The sequence below is a fragment of the Lithobates pipiens genome, unplaced genomic scaffold, assembly GCF_037356315.1.
Source record: "Lithobates pipiens isolate NorthernLeopardFrog02 unplaced genomic scaffold, aLitPip1_a1.2 Scaffold_13, whole genome shotgun sequence".
Lineage (NCBI taxonomy): Eukaryota > Metazoa > Chordata > Amphibia > Anura > Ranidae > Lithobates > Lithobates pipiens.
The window spans coordinates 543467657-543481300 of record NW_027507718.1 but is presented as its reverse complement, the minus strand read 5'-3'; the positions used below and the strand labels follow the sequence as shown (position 1 = coordinate 543481300).

General features: G+C 45.6%; 1 protein-coding gene across 1 annotated transcript in view; it reads right to left on the bottom strand.

Annotated features, from left to right (window-relative positions):
* LOC143975975 (vomeronasal type-2 receptor 26-like) overlaps positions 1 to 13644 on the bottom strand; it is a 48148-nt gene that overhangs the window by 4933 nt on the left and 29571 nt on the right. The window contains exon 5 of the mRNA XM_077478502.1: positions 8605 to 8722. Coding sequence (XP_077334628.1) covers positions 8605 to 8722 — 118 coding nt within the window. The remainder of the gene's footprint in view (positions 1 to 8604; positions 8723 to 13644) is intronic.

The following is a 13644-nucleotide window of genomic DNA, read 5'->3' as shown; positions in this document are numbered from 1 at the left end:
TTTTTATTATTGTTTTTTTTATTTTTAGGTGTCCCATTGGGGGACTGTCCCTAGGCAGGATGGGGTCCCTGTCCCCAGAAGAGACGAGGTCCTTTTCTCCAGGGCAGATGAAGTTACTGCCCCCAGGTGAGAAGGGGTCCCTGTCCCCAGGGGAGGTGGGGGTTCCTGTCCCCACGTGAGAAGGGGTCCCTGTCCCCAGGGGGAGATGGAGGGGGTATGTAATGGTGTGTGGGGGATGGGGTCCTCTCACTCACCATGAAGAAGCTGTAGGCCGCGCACTCATCCATGTTGGCCTGGGCTCCATCCAGTGTGCTGGACGGGTGATCAGCACATCTCCCAGAAAGACCTTTCATCATCTGTGTATGACGGGGGAGGAGGGGGGCTGGCAGACAAGCCTGCAGTGTCCTCCGGGGGGCTCTCATAGGGCTGCACTGCATCTGTATGCTTAAAGTTTGTTTACCCGGGAGAAGTATGCAGTGCAGTGTGGGCCGGACTCGGGGGGGCGGCGGGACTCTGGCTGGGGAGAACAGACATCGGACTGAACGGAAATGCATGGAGCAGGAGAGGGGTACTCTGAGGAGCCGGCCGAGTCCACAGGTCATGCGGGGAATGCACAAATAAAGAGAGCAGCCAGTGCGATAGTCGAGCATGGAGCTCTGCTAGTCACCCTCCACCTCCAGCCACCCGTGTACATGGTGCACTGGTACCCCTAGCTGCCTATGCTGCTCCCGGCCATATGTAGAGGGGGCTGCGTGGGCCCCCTGCATCACAGGGCCCAGTTGCGGTCGCGACTGCTGCACCCCCTATAGTTACGCCCCTGGCTCCTGGTAACCAGAGTCAGGGTTTAACTCTCTGATAATTCTGATAAGAAATCACAAAATACACAAAGGACTCTCTGCCGGCTTGATGGGCCCTTAAAGTACAGGGAAATACCCAGACCCCCATACCCCTTTTATGGACAATTACTTGCATATAAACCTTCGAAATAAGCACTTTTGATTTTTCCTGTTCGGCTCCCGCAAACTTCAATGGGTTTCACCGTTCGGGTTAGAACATTTCCCCTGTTCGGAAGTTCCGCTGCAAACCGAACAGGGAGGGTGTTCGGCCCATCTCTAATTCCCAGCTCTAGCTGGAAAGGTTTGGGAGCTGAATTTAGCAGAAATGTGTCCCTTTAAGTCTCTTCCTTTCTCCTGCAGTTTGTTATGCCTCCTTGACTATACACCTTTTGAATGTCGCAAAGGCGCGTATTCTACTACAGTGGAAGCAAACATGTCCACCTTCAAAGTCTCTTTGGTTTGAAAAAGTTAACAAGATTATAAACATGGAAGATCTTACAGCTACTCTACACAATACTGAAGAGGTTCTCAGGCCCACTTGAATGCAATGGCAGCACTTTATCTAAAGAGATACTTACCTGAACGCACTTATGCAACCTTCGCAAATCCAGTATTTCCTTTTTCTCCTCCAAGGGAGTGCTCCCTATTTACACCAGTGGCAGCTAGTGATCATTTTTTGGGGGGGGGGGGGGTGGCAAACAGTGCCCTCGGCGGTCAGTCGGTCGGCGGGCAGGTCAGATGCACTTACCCCATCTATGCAGCGCTTCACTGAAGGCTTCCCTTGCTCCTCGGCGGCGGCGGCGGCTCTCCCTTCCCCTGCTCTCCACAGGCATCGGCGGCTTCCATTTCCTCCCTCCTCCTCGGCAGACCTGCTTCTGATTGGCTGGATTGAGGACCAGTGTTACAACAGTGACTGTTCATTTGCTGTTGTAACACCTGGGTAGGTTACATAGTTACATAGTTACATAGTAGGTGAGGTCGAAAAAAGACACAAATCCATCAAGTCCAACCTGTGTGTGTGATTATATGTCAGTATTACATTGTATATCTCTGTATGTTGCGGTCATTCAGGTGCTTATCTAATAGTTTCTTGAAACTATCAATGCCCCCCCTCGCTGAGACCACCACCTGTGGAAGGGAATTCCACATCCTGGCCGCTCTTACAGTAAAGAACCCTCTACATAATTTAAGGTTAAACCTCTTTTCTTCTAATTTTAATGAGTGGCCACAAATCTTGTTAAACTCCCTTCCATTAAAAAGTTTTCTCCCTATTGTGGGGTCACCAGTATGGTATTTCTATATTGTGGGGTCACCAGTATGGTATTTATATATTGTGGGGTCACCAGTCCGGTATTTATATATTGTGGGGTAACCAGTTCAGTATTTATATATTGTGGGGTCACCAGTACAGTATTTATAAATTGTGGGGTCACCAGTCTGGTATTTATATATTGTGGGGTCACCAGTCCGGTATTTATATATTGTGGGGTAACCAGTCCAGTATTTATATATTGTGGGGTCACCAGTTCAGTATTTATATATTGTGGGGTCACCAGTACAGTATTTATAAATTGTGGGGTCACCAGTCCGGTATTTATATATTGTGGGGTCACCAGTCCGGTATTTATATATTGTGGGGTCACCAGTCCGGTATTTCTATCTTGTGGGGTCACCAGTCCGGTATTTATATATTGTGGGGTCACCAGTCCGGTATTTATATATTGTGGGGTCACCAGTCCGGTATTTATATAATGAAATCATATCCCCTCTCAGGCGTCTCTTCTCCAGAGAGAATAAGTTCAGAGCTCACAACCTTTCCTCATACCTAACATCCTCCAGACCCTTTATTAGCTTTGTTGCCCTTCTTTGTAGTCGCTCCATTTCCAGTACATCCTTCCTGAGGACTGGTGCCCAGAACTGGACAGCATACTCCAGGTGCGGCCAGACCAGAGTCTTGTAGAGCGGGAGAATTATCATTTTATCTCTGGAATGAATCCCCCTTTTAATCCATGGCGCAGTGCACCCCCGCTGCTGTAATTCAGGTGCCCGGCGTCCTGAAAGGGGCCAGACGCCTGAATTGGGGGTGGACATGGCAGCCATTGATAGATTCATGAATAGCATGAATCTATCCATTATTCATATAGGGGGTGGCTTGGAGAGAGGGGGCGGAACCCGGGCACCCCTAATGGACGGACCGCCACTGGTCTAAACACCTCTGCCTCCGCATTGTTCATCTTTCCGTTCCTCCTCCAAGGGTGCTGTATCTATGAGAGATAGTGACAACACTATCCCTCATAGATACAGTATTCTTAGTGAGTGTTGTCACCCTAGGAAAGGAAGCGTGTTACTGGCAGGAACTTCAGGTGGCCATAAAAGTGTAAAAAGCCTTCAGGCGGAACGAATGTTCTGAGATTATTCCCTGTGAGCAGTGAGACTTTTTATTGCAGCTGAGGCATGCATTATGTCTTCTGAAATAAACTACACCTACCTGCCTACTCACAGCAATCGATGGATTGTAAACTGAGCTTAATATGTGCAGCTTAGTTTACAGCGGCCGCTGTTGTGTCGAATAGTGTCCCCCGTCAGATAGTGTCCCGCCCTGTACTGCGCTTGCACAATACGGAGGACAAGGAGACGCCAAAGGTCTCCAAAGATGAGCGGCGCCTGCGCAGCGAGTCCAGGTTCAAGCCCCACCATCCAAGTGGATATAAAGTTAGAATAAAAAATAGGCGAGCGAAGCGAGGCCGTGTCCGAAGCGTGGCGAGAGGATCGAGGCCGTGCCCGAAGCGTGGCGAGAGGATCGAGGCCGTGCCCGAAGCGTGGCGAGAGGATCGAGCCCGGGAGTGGCCCTCTTACTAAGTGCTACCGTATGTCCACTTGGATGGTGGGGCTTGAACCTGGACTCTTTGGAGACCTTTGTCGTCTCTTTGTCCTCCGTACTGAACCTGGAGTGCGCAGGCGCCGTTCATCTTCGGGGACCTTCGGAGTCTCCTTGTCCTCCGTACTGCGGAAGTGCTGTGCCTGACACTATCCGATGGGGGGAACATATTTTGGCAGAACACCGGCACAATCCTTGTGTATTAGGATGACTGGTTCCTGCCCATGCTCAGGAGTGATGTCACCCTGCCCTGGCCAATAAAACTGAAACATGGCCACAAAAGCACCCCTGCAACATTATGCTGCCACCACCATGTTTCACGGTGGGAATGGTGTGTTGAGGGTGCTGAAAGTAGAATGATAAAGAAGATGTTGGTGCTGGTGAGGAACAGGACTGTTGGAGAAAAGGTGAGTACTCTCCTTCCATTAGTTTCACTGTAAAAACGAATGCAATTACTACATCATGATCTTGGATTTTGATACACTTCAATATTTATATGTTTTTTTACATTGATACAATATAATAAGATAAGTGATACAATATAATAAAATTTTGATACACTTCAATATATATTTATGTTTTTTTACATTGATACAATATAATAAATAAACACCTGTTGTGTTGGAAATCTCCCCTTCAGGACACGGGAAACAATTGTAGCAGCAAAGATGGATCGATTGTTTAAAAGCTTTATAATATCCAGGAGGACACTTTTCATTGCATCGAGAAGAGGGAATCTCAACAAATAAAAAAAAGTCTGATAGTAAGACGAGTCTATATTTCATATTATATATAATGTATACGGCGTTATACAACAGTAAATACACCCAGGGCATGTGATCAGGTAACCTCGCGACCAGAAGTGTGCAGACCCCTCACATCGTGATCTCCCTATCAAATGGACGCATTTTCTTGTACATACGAGGACTGGATATGATACAATTATGATACACAGTGCCTTGAAAAAGTATTCACACCCCTTGAAATTTTCCACATTTTGTCATGTTACGACCAAAAATGTAAATGTATTTTATTGGGATTTTTATGTGATGGACCAACACAAAGTGGCTCATAATTGTAAAGTGGAAGGGAAATAATAAATGGGTTTCAAAGCCAATACTTTGTAATAATAATAATAATAATAATAATAAATAATAATAGATTTTATTTATAATGCACTTTACATCAAAAAGATCTCAAAGTGCTTGTAGAACCCCCTTTCTCTACAAGTCTTTTTGGGGGTGTCTCTACCAGCTTTGCACATCTAGAGAGGGACATTTCTGCCCCATTCTTCTTCTCTGTAAAATATCTCGAGCTCTGTCAGATTGGATGGAGAGCGTCTGTGATCAGCAATTTTTAAGTCTTGCCACAGATTTTCAATTGGATTTAGGGCTGGACTGTGACTGGGCCCATTCTAAGCCCTTGTACACACACACGGTCGGACATTTCCGACAACAAAATCCGACGGATTTTGTTCTGAAACTGGTGTTGCATACACACGGTCGGACAAAGTTGTCGGAAAAAATCAGATCGTTCGGAACGTGGTGATGTTATTTTCGTTAGGTCGGGACTACGTTCAGGCTAGTAGCCAATAGCTTTGGTCTAGGAATTTGATCTGAGCATGCGTGGCACTTTGTCTGATCAGAATTCTCTACAAACGATCGGACAAAGTCCGATCGGATCATGTTGTCAGAAAATTTTATAGCCCAGCTCTAAAACTTTGTCGGTCACATATTCAGACGGAAACAGTCCGATGGAGCCCACACATGGTCGGATTATCCGACAACAGGGTCCTATCGGACATTCTCAGTCGGAATGTCCGACCGTGTGTACAAGGGCTAACACATGAATATGCTTTGATGTAAACCATTCCATTGTAGCTCTGGCTGGATGTTTCGGGTCGTTGTCCTGCTGCAAGGTGAACCTCCGCCCCGATCTCAAGTCTTTTGCCGACTCTAACAGGTTTTCTTCTAAGATTGTCCTGTATTTGTCTCCATCCATCTTCCCATCAACTCTGACCAGCTTCCCTGTCCCTGCTGAAGAAAACCATCCCCACCACATGAAGCTGCCACCACCATGTTTCACGGTGGGGATGGTGTGTTCAGGGGGATGGGCGGTGTTAGTTTTCCACCACACAGTTTTTCTTTTAGGCCAACAAGTTCAATTTTGGTCTCCTCTGACCAGATCACCTTCTTCCACATGTTTGCTGCCCCCTCCCCCACATGGCTTCTCACAAACTACAAACAGGACTTCTTATGACTTTCTTTCTCCAATGTCTTTCTTCTTGTCACTCTTCCATAAAGGGCAGATTTGTGGAGAGACGACTAATAGTTGTCCTGTGGACAGATTCTCCCCCCTGAGCTGTGGATCTCTGCAGCTCCTCCAGAGTTACGATGGACCTCTTGGCTTCTTCTCTGATGAATGCTCTCCTTGCCCGGCCCGGTCAGTTTAGGTGGATGGCTATGTCTTGGTAAGCTTGCAGTTGTGCAAAACAGACATAAAATACATTTTCCGATGATGGATTGAACAGAGCTCCGTGAGATGGTCAAAGCTTAGGATATTTTTTTACAACCTAACCCTGCTTTATACTTCTCCACAACTTTATCCCTGACCTGCCTGGTGTGTTCCTTGGCCTTCATGACGCTGTTTGTTCACTAAGGTCTGAGGGCTTCACAGAACAGCTGTATTTATATTGACATTAAACTACACACATGCAGTCTCTATTTACTAATTAGGTGACTTCTGAAGGCAATTGGTTCTACCAGATTTTAGTTAGGGGTATCAGAGTAAAGGGGGCTGAATACAAATGAACGTCACACTTTTCACATATTTATTTATAAAAAATGTTGAAAACCAAATCATATTCCTTCCACTTCACAATTATGTTCCACTTTGTGTTGGTTTATCACATAAAATCCCAATAAAATAATTTTTTTTTTGAGTTGTAACTTGACAAAATGTGGAAAATGTCAAGGGGTATGAATACTTTTTCAAGGCACTGTAGTCTGAGTAGAGAAGCAGACAGTGAGAAGGAGGAAGAAGATGAGCTGGATGTTGTTGGTGGGTGATTTTACAATGCGATGTATGTTGAATAGCAGACAGGGGGCGGACTGACAACTCATGGGGCCCCCGGACAATAGGAGATTATGGGGCCCCCAGGCCATCAGACATTATGGGGCCCCACAGTATACACAAACACACACACACACAGTATACAATCACACAGTATACACAGACATGTTTCTATTGGCTGAGAAGGTACTGGAGAGGTGGGGTAGCTATAATCTTGGGATTTTTAGACCAAAAGGATGTCGGTGAGGGACATTTCAGAGACAGATGTAAAAAAAACACAGATTTTTACATACTGTCCCTTATTTTACTGAGGCTGGCAACCCTGATGGTGCCACTAGGGGGCCCTTGGGCAGTGCCCGAGGGGCCCAATGGTCAGTCCGCCCCTGATAGCAGGTGATATTTGGAAATAGTAACAGCTTTAGATTTCAATTTTTCTTTTCCATCTCCAATGGATATGCCATCCAGGAAAATCGCCAACCTGGAAAACTTTAATATTTTTGTCAATACCCTTTGGGTCTCTATAGTTATGGCAGTCAGGAGCTCTTTCTTAATCCATGGAAGTTTATTAGAGTAATGCAGATATGCATTGGCCAGGGGGGCGGCTATCAAGTCCCTCGGTCTTGTTCTGCTCAGAAAACAAACACACAATGGTAAAATATGTGGCGTGAATAGGCTGAAAATTGGTGGCCATGAGCAATTTATGACGGCCATCAGAAGGAAATCATATCTGATAATTAGTGATTACCAGGGCCGGGACAAGGGGGTGGGCAGGAGGGACGGCTGCCCTGGGCACTGTGGTATCATGGGCGATGGGGGAGGGGGCACCACAAGGAAATAGGGGGGGAGGGGATTTGTGTTGGAAAGGGGGATTTGGGGGGGCAGCAGGGAGTAAGTATTGTTCTAGGAGGGGAAATTGGGCGGCACAGTGGTGTAGTGGTTAACACTCTCACCTAGCAGTAAAAAGGGTCGCTTGTTCGTATCCCAATCACGACACTACCTGCCTGGAGTTTGCATGTTCTCCCTGTGCCTGCGTGGGTTTCCTCCCACAATCCAAAGACATGCAGGTAGGTTAATTGGCTTCTGTCCAAAATTGGCCCCTAGTATATGAATGGGGGGGACCTTGGATTGTGGGCTCCTTGAGGGTAGGGACCGATGTGAGTGTACAATGTACAGGGATAGGGACAATTGTAGACACTCACTCTGGATGGACTGGTGTCTTTATTCAGCCTTACAAACTATGAAATTTGGGGGGTATGCTAAAATTTAGGGTCCAGAAGGAATGGGGGAAGAAGATTTGTGCTAGGAAGGATGACTGGGGGCGCTTTGTGCTGGAAGGGGGGATTTGCAGTGGAGTTATTGGGAGGGGTAATCTTAGGGGTAGATAATTTGTGCTAGAAGGAGTGACTTTTTTTTTGTTGGGGGGGGCTCATGAATTGGGGGGGGGGATTTGGGGGGTGGGGTGGATAAGATTTGTGCTGGGAGGGGGGATTTCAGCAGGGGAACAGATTTGCACTGGGAGGAGGGGGGAATTTATGCTTAGGGGGTGAAAAAGATTATTGGGGGGGGAGATTTTTGATAACGCATAATGCTCATACACCTTGGGGGCAGGAGGTGCAGTTTGGCATGTTTGCCCTGGGCTCTGGATGACCTTGTCCCGGCACTGGTGATCACCAAAGGAAATCAAAACGTGTGAATCTAAACATGATCTCACCACTCCATTTTTCCATTTGATGTCTTCTTGGGAAATATAGTGAAGTCCTTCCCCTTCTGTGGTATTTCCATAGAAGGCTATAGGTTCTCTAGCAATGGATTCCTTACCTTGGTAAAATACCAAATTGTATAGATACAGGTCTGACGAAAGTTCACCTCTCTCATTGAACATAACATCGTTCCCCATAGGAGCTTCGTAATGTAATTTCTTCATATACTTGTGGAGCTTTGAAATAGGAAAGGAAGAGAACATTTAACAGTTTCCTGAAAATAACTTATCTGAGTTATTCATTTGCAACTTTATTTGCCCATTTAGTGAGAAACATTCAGGATGATCTACTATAGGAGTAGGGAATGTAGTAGGGAATGTACACTTAGCTTATTGGGTAAGGTGAAGCCGTCACAGATTTTTCAAAAAATTCAGGAAGTTTTATTAGTAACAGCAACAATCACAAAGGGACCGTATATACTCGAGTATAAGCCAAGTTTTTCAGCACATTTTTTTTGTGCTGAAAATGCCACCCCCCCCCCCCCCCCTCGGCTTATACTCGAATCAAGCACTTTTCTGCAGCAGAGAATGGCATTTTCTGACCTGACTTTGGGGGTCCGTATCTCGGGACCACTTGGTGATAGGAACCCCATCTTTATGTTGTAGTGATAGTTCCACTGGGTTTGCACACCAAATTTGGGGTTCCTAGCACCAAGTGGCCCCGAGATACGGGGCCCCAAAGTTGGTCAACTGTCTTCATCTGCAGCAATGTCATTTCAGGACCCTTTGGGTCCAAAGACCCCAAATTTTGGCTGCAGCTAGGGGGCATCTAGGAACCCTTAACTACCAAGTTTGAAGTTGGGGGGGACCTATGGCTACAAATGGGCACAGTGAGGCATGTAAATGGGCACAGTGAGGCTGCAAATGGGAATTGTTGACCCTCTTTTCCACTTACAGTAGCTGCGCATTTCTCACGCTAGGCTTATACTCGAGTCAATACGTTTTCCCAGTTTTTTGTGGTAAAATTAGGTGCCTCGGCTCATATTCGGGTCGGCTTATACTCAAGTATATATGGTAACTAAGATCTAAAAAAGCCCACCAGTGGTGTGATTGGCAGAGGTGTCTGTAGTCATATGTCTAATGCCCTGTACACACAATCGGACTTTCCGACAACAAAACCGCAGATTTTTGTTCGAAGGGTTGTTGGCTCCAAGTTGTCTTGCACACACAGGGTCTCACAAATGTTGGCCAACAATTACGAACGTAGTGACCTACAAGACGTATGTGATATCTCCATTACGAACACTAGTTTTACAAGACCAAGCGCTTCCGGCTCGTACTTGATTCCGAGCATGCGTGGACTTTTGTCCGACGGACTTGTGTACACAAGATCGGACTTTCCGACAACAAACAGAACATTTGAGAACCTGCTAGCCAACATTTGTTGGTGGAAAGTCCGACAAAAAATATTTGATGGAGCGTACACAGACTTTCTGCCAACAAGCTCACATCCAACATTTGTTTTTCGGAAAATCCGATTGTGTGTACGGGGCATAAGAATGGGTTAGAGCCATCTCCAAAGCGCTGCCTAATCTGAGCGGGTATTGTGGAAGAAGCTTCTTAATCCAAGTGGGTATTGTGGAAGAAGCTTCTTAATCCAAGTGGGCATTGTGGAAGAAGTTTCTTAATCCAAGTGGGCATTGTGGAAGAAGCTTCTTAATCCAAGTGGGCATTGTGGAAGAAGCTTCTTAATCCAAGTGGGCATTGTGGAAGAAGTTTCTTAATCCAAGTGGGCATTGTGGAAGAAGTTTCTTAATCCAAGTGGGCATTGTGGAAGAAGCTTCTTAATCCAAGTGGGCATTGTGGAAGAAGCTTCTTAATCCAAGTGGTTATTGTGGAAGAAGCTTCTTAATCCAAGTGGGCATTGTGGAAGAAGCTTCTTAATCCAAGTGGGCATTGTGGAAGAAGCTTCTTAATCCAAGTGGGCATTGTGGAAGAAGCTTCTTAATCCAGGTGGGCATTGTGGAAGAAGCTTCTTAATCCAAGTGGGCATTGTGGAAGAAGCTTCTTAATCCAAGTGGTTATTGTGGAAGAAGCTTCTTAATCCAAGTGGGCATTGTGGAAGAAGCTTCTTAATCCAGGTGGGCATTGTGGAAGAAGCTTCTTAATCCAAGTGGGCATTGTGGAAGAAGCTTCTTAATCCAAGTGGGTATTGTGGAAGAAGCCTCTTAAAGCGGGAGTCCGCGTTTTTTTTTTTTTTTTTAAAAGCCAGCAGCTACAAATACTGCAGCTGCTGACTTTTAAAATAATGACACTTACCCGCCCAGCGCGCCCGCGATGTTGGCACCTGAAGCCGATCTCTCGATCGTCTCTCAGGTGCTGCCGCCGCCATCTTGGGTATGGGAATCAGGAAGTGGAGCCTTTCGGCTTAATTTCCCGGTTCCCTACTGCGCATGCGCAAGTCGTGCTGCGCAATAAGGATGGTCCCCGCTGTCTCTGGGATCCATGTGTTTCCCAGCAGGCAGTGGGGGACCTTCGGAAAGGGGCGTGGATTCTGCGGAAAGGGGCGTACCTTCTGCAGAATCTACGCCGGAAGTGGGTGCAGATACCTGTACTGTACAGGTACCTGCACCCCCCTCCCCCCTGAAAGGTGCCAATTGTGGCGCCGGAGGGGGGGGAGGGTTCCAATGAGCGGAAGCTCCACTTTAGGGTGGACCTCCGCTTTAATCCAAGTGGGTATTGTGGAAGAAGCTTCTTAATCCAAGTGAGTATTGTGGAAGAAGCTTCTTAATCCAAGTGGGTATTGTGGAAGAAACTTCTTAATCCAAGTGGGCATTGTGGAAGAAGCTTCTTAATCCAAGTGGGCATTGTGGAAGAAGCTTCTTAATCCAAGTGAGTATTGTGGAAGAAGTTTCTTAATCCAAGTGGGTATTGGGGAAGAAGCTTCTTAATCCAAGTGGGTATTGTGGAAGAAGCTTCTTAATCCAAGTGGGCATTGTGGAAGAAGCTTCTTAATCCAAGTGGGTATTGTGGAAGAAGCTTCTTAATCCAAGAGGGTATTGTGGAAGAAGTTTCTTAATCCAAGTGGGTATTGTGGAAGAAGCTTCTTAATCCAAGAGGGTATTGTGGAAGAAGTTTCTTAATCCAAGTGGGTATTGTGGAAGAAGCTTCTTAATCCAAGTGAGTATTGTGGAAGAAGCTTCTTAATCCAAGTGGGTATTGTGGAAGAAGTTTCTTAATCCAAGTGGGTATTGTGGAAGAAGCTTCTTAATCCAAGTGAGTATTGTGGAAGAAGTTTCTTAATCCAAGTGGGTATTGTGGAAGAAGCTTCTTAATCCAAGTGGGTATTGTGGAAGAAGCTTCTTAATCCAAGTGGGTATTGTGGAAGAAGCTTCTTAATCCAAGAGGGTATTGTGGAAGAAGTTTCTTAATCCAAGTGGGTATTGTGGAAGAAGCTTCTTAATCCAAGAGGGTATTGTGGAAGAAGTTTCTTAATCCAAGTGGGTATTGTGGAAGAAGCTTCTTAATCCAAGAGGGTATTGTGGAAGAAGTTTCTTAATCCAAGTGGGTATTGTGGAAGAAGCTTCTTAATCCAAGTGGGTATTGTGGAAGAAGCTTCTTAATCCAAGTGGGTATTGTGGAAGAAGCTTCTTAATCCAAGTGAGTATTGTGGAAGAAGCTTCTTAATCCAAGTGGGTATTGTGGAAGAAGTTTCTTAATCCAAGTGGGAATTGTGGAAGAAGCTTGTTAACTGGTTCACGACTGCCCTGCGCAGAATCACGCATATACAGTATATATATGTAATTCTGCAATTCGAGGTTTAGGGCATGAGCGCGTTCAGCCAGCGGCTCACTCCCGCTGTGATTTTACACAGAGGGTGCTGATCAGTGGGTCCCACTGATTCCCACAATTATTAGTAAAAGAAAAAGTAAAAAAAAAAAAAAAAAAAAATATACCATAGTTTGTCGAAGTTGTAACTTTTGCATAAACTAATCAATATACGCTTTTAGGGATTTTTTTTTTACCAACAATATGTAGCAGAATATATATTGGCCTAAATTGATGAAGAAATTAGATTTGTTTCCATTTTTTTTCAGCAGAAAGTTAAAAATATTGTTTCTTTTTCAAAATTGTCAGTCATTCTTTGTTTCTAGCGTTAAAAAATAAAAAACGCAGAGGTGATCAAATGCCACCAAAAGAAAGCTCTATTTGTAGGAAAAAAAAGAACATACATTTTATTTGGGTACAGCATCACACGACCGCTCAATTGTCAGTTAAAACAATGCAGTGCCGAATCGCAAAACATGGCCTAGTCAGGAAGCTGAAGTGGTTAATCCAAGTGGGTTCTATGGAAGAAGCTTCTTTATCCAAGTGGGTTTTGTTGAAGAAGTTTCTTCATCCAAGTGGGTATCGTGGCAGAAGCTTCTCTATCCAAATGAGCATTGTGATAGATGCGTCTTCATCCAAGTGGGTATCATGGAAGAAACTGCTTCATACCATTGGGTATTGTGGAAGAAGCTTCTTCATCCCATTGGGTATTGTGGAAGAAGATTCTTTATCCAAGTGGGTAACATGGAAAAAGCTTCTTCATCCAAGTGGGTATTGTGGAAGAAGCTTCTTCCACAATACCCACTCAGATGAAGCAGCGTTACAGAGGAATGTAAAACATCGGTGTATCACCCTGAAGTAAAGAAGTAGCAATTTTAAGCTACAAAATGTTTTTTTCATGAAATAAAGCAATTCAATTCAAGCTTCTTCATCTAAGTGGTTATTGTGGAAGAAGCTTCTTCATCCAAGTGGGTATCATGGAAGAAGCTTCTTCATCCAATTGGGTATCGTGGCAGAAGCCTCTCTATCCAAGTGGGTATTGTGATAGATGCGTCTTCATCAGGGCCGGACTTTCAATAGGGCTTGACGGGGCTCAAGCCCATGGGCCCCGTCCAATAGGGGGCCCCGCGAGCCCCGCAAGCCCATACTTTGCACTAGGCGTCCGCGCTATAGCAGGCTACAGCGCGGACGGCAGTTGCTGGGAGGACGTCTTTGTTTACTTCCCCTGATGCATGCCGCGGGCGCGCATCGGGGAAGTTCTGTGTCGGCAGTGTCCCTTGGACACAGCCAATCACAGATCATGCTAAATGGCCAATCACAGCGGCCATTTA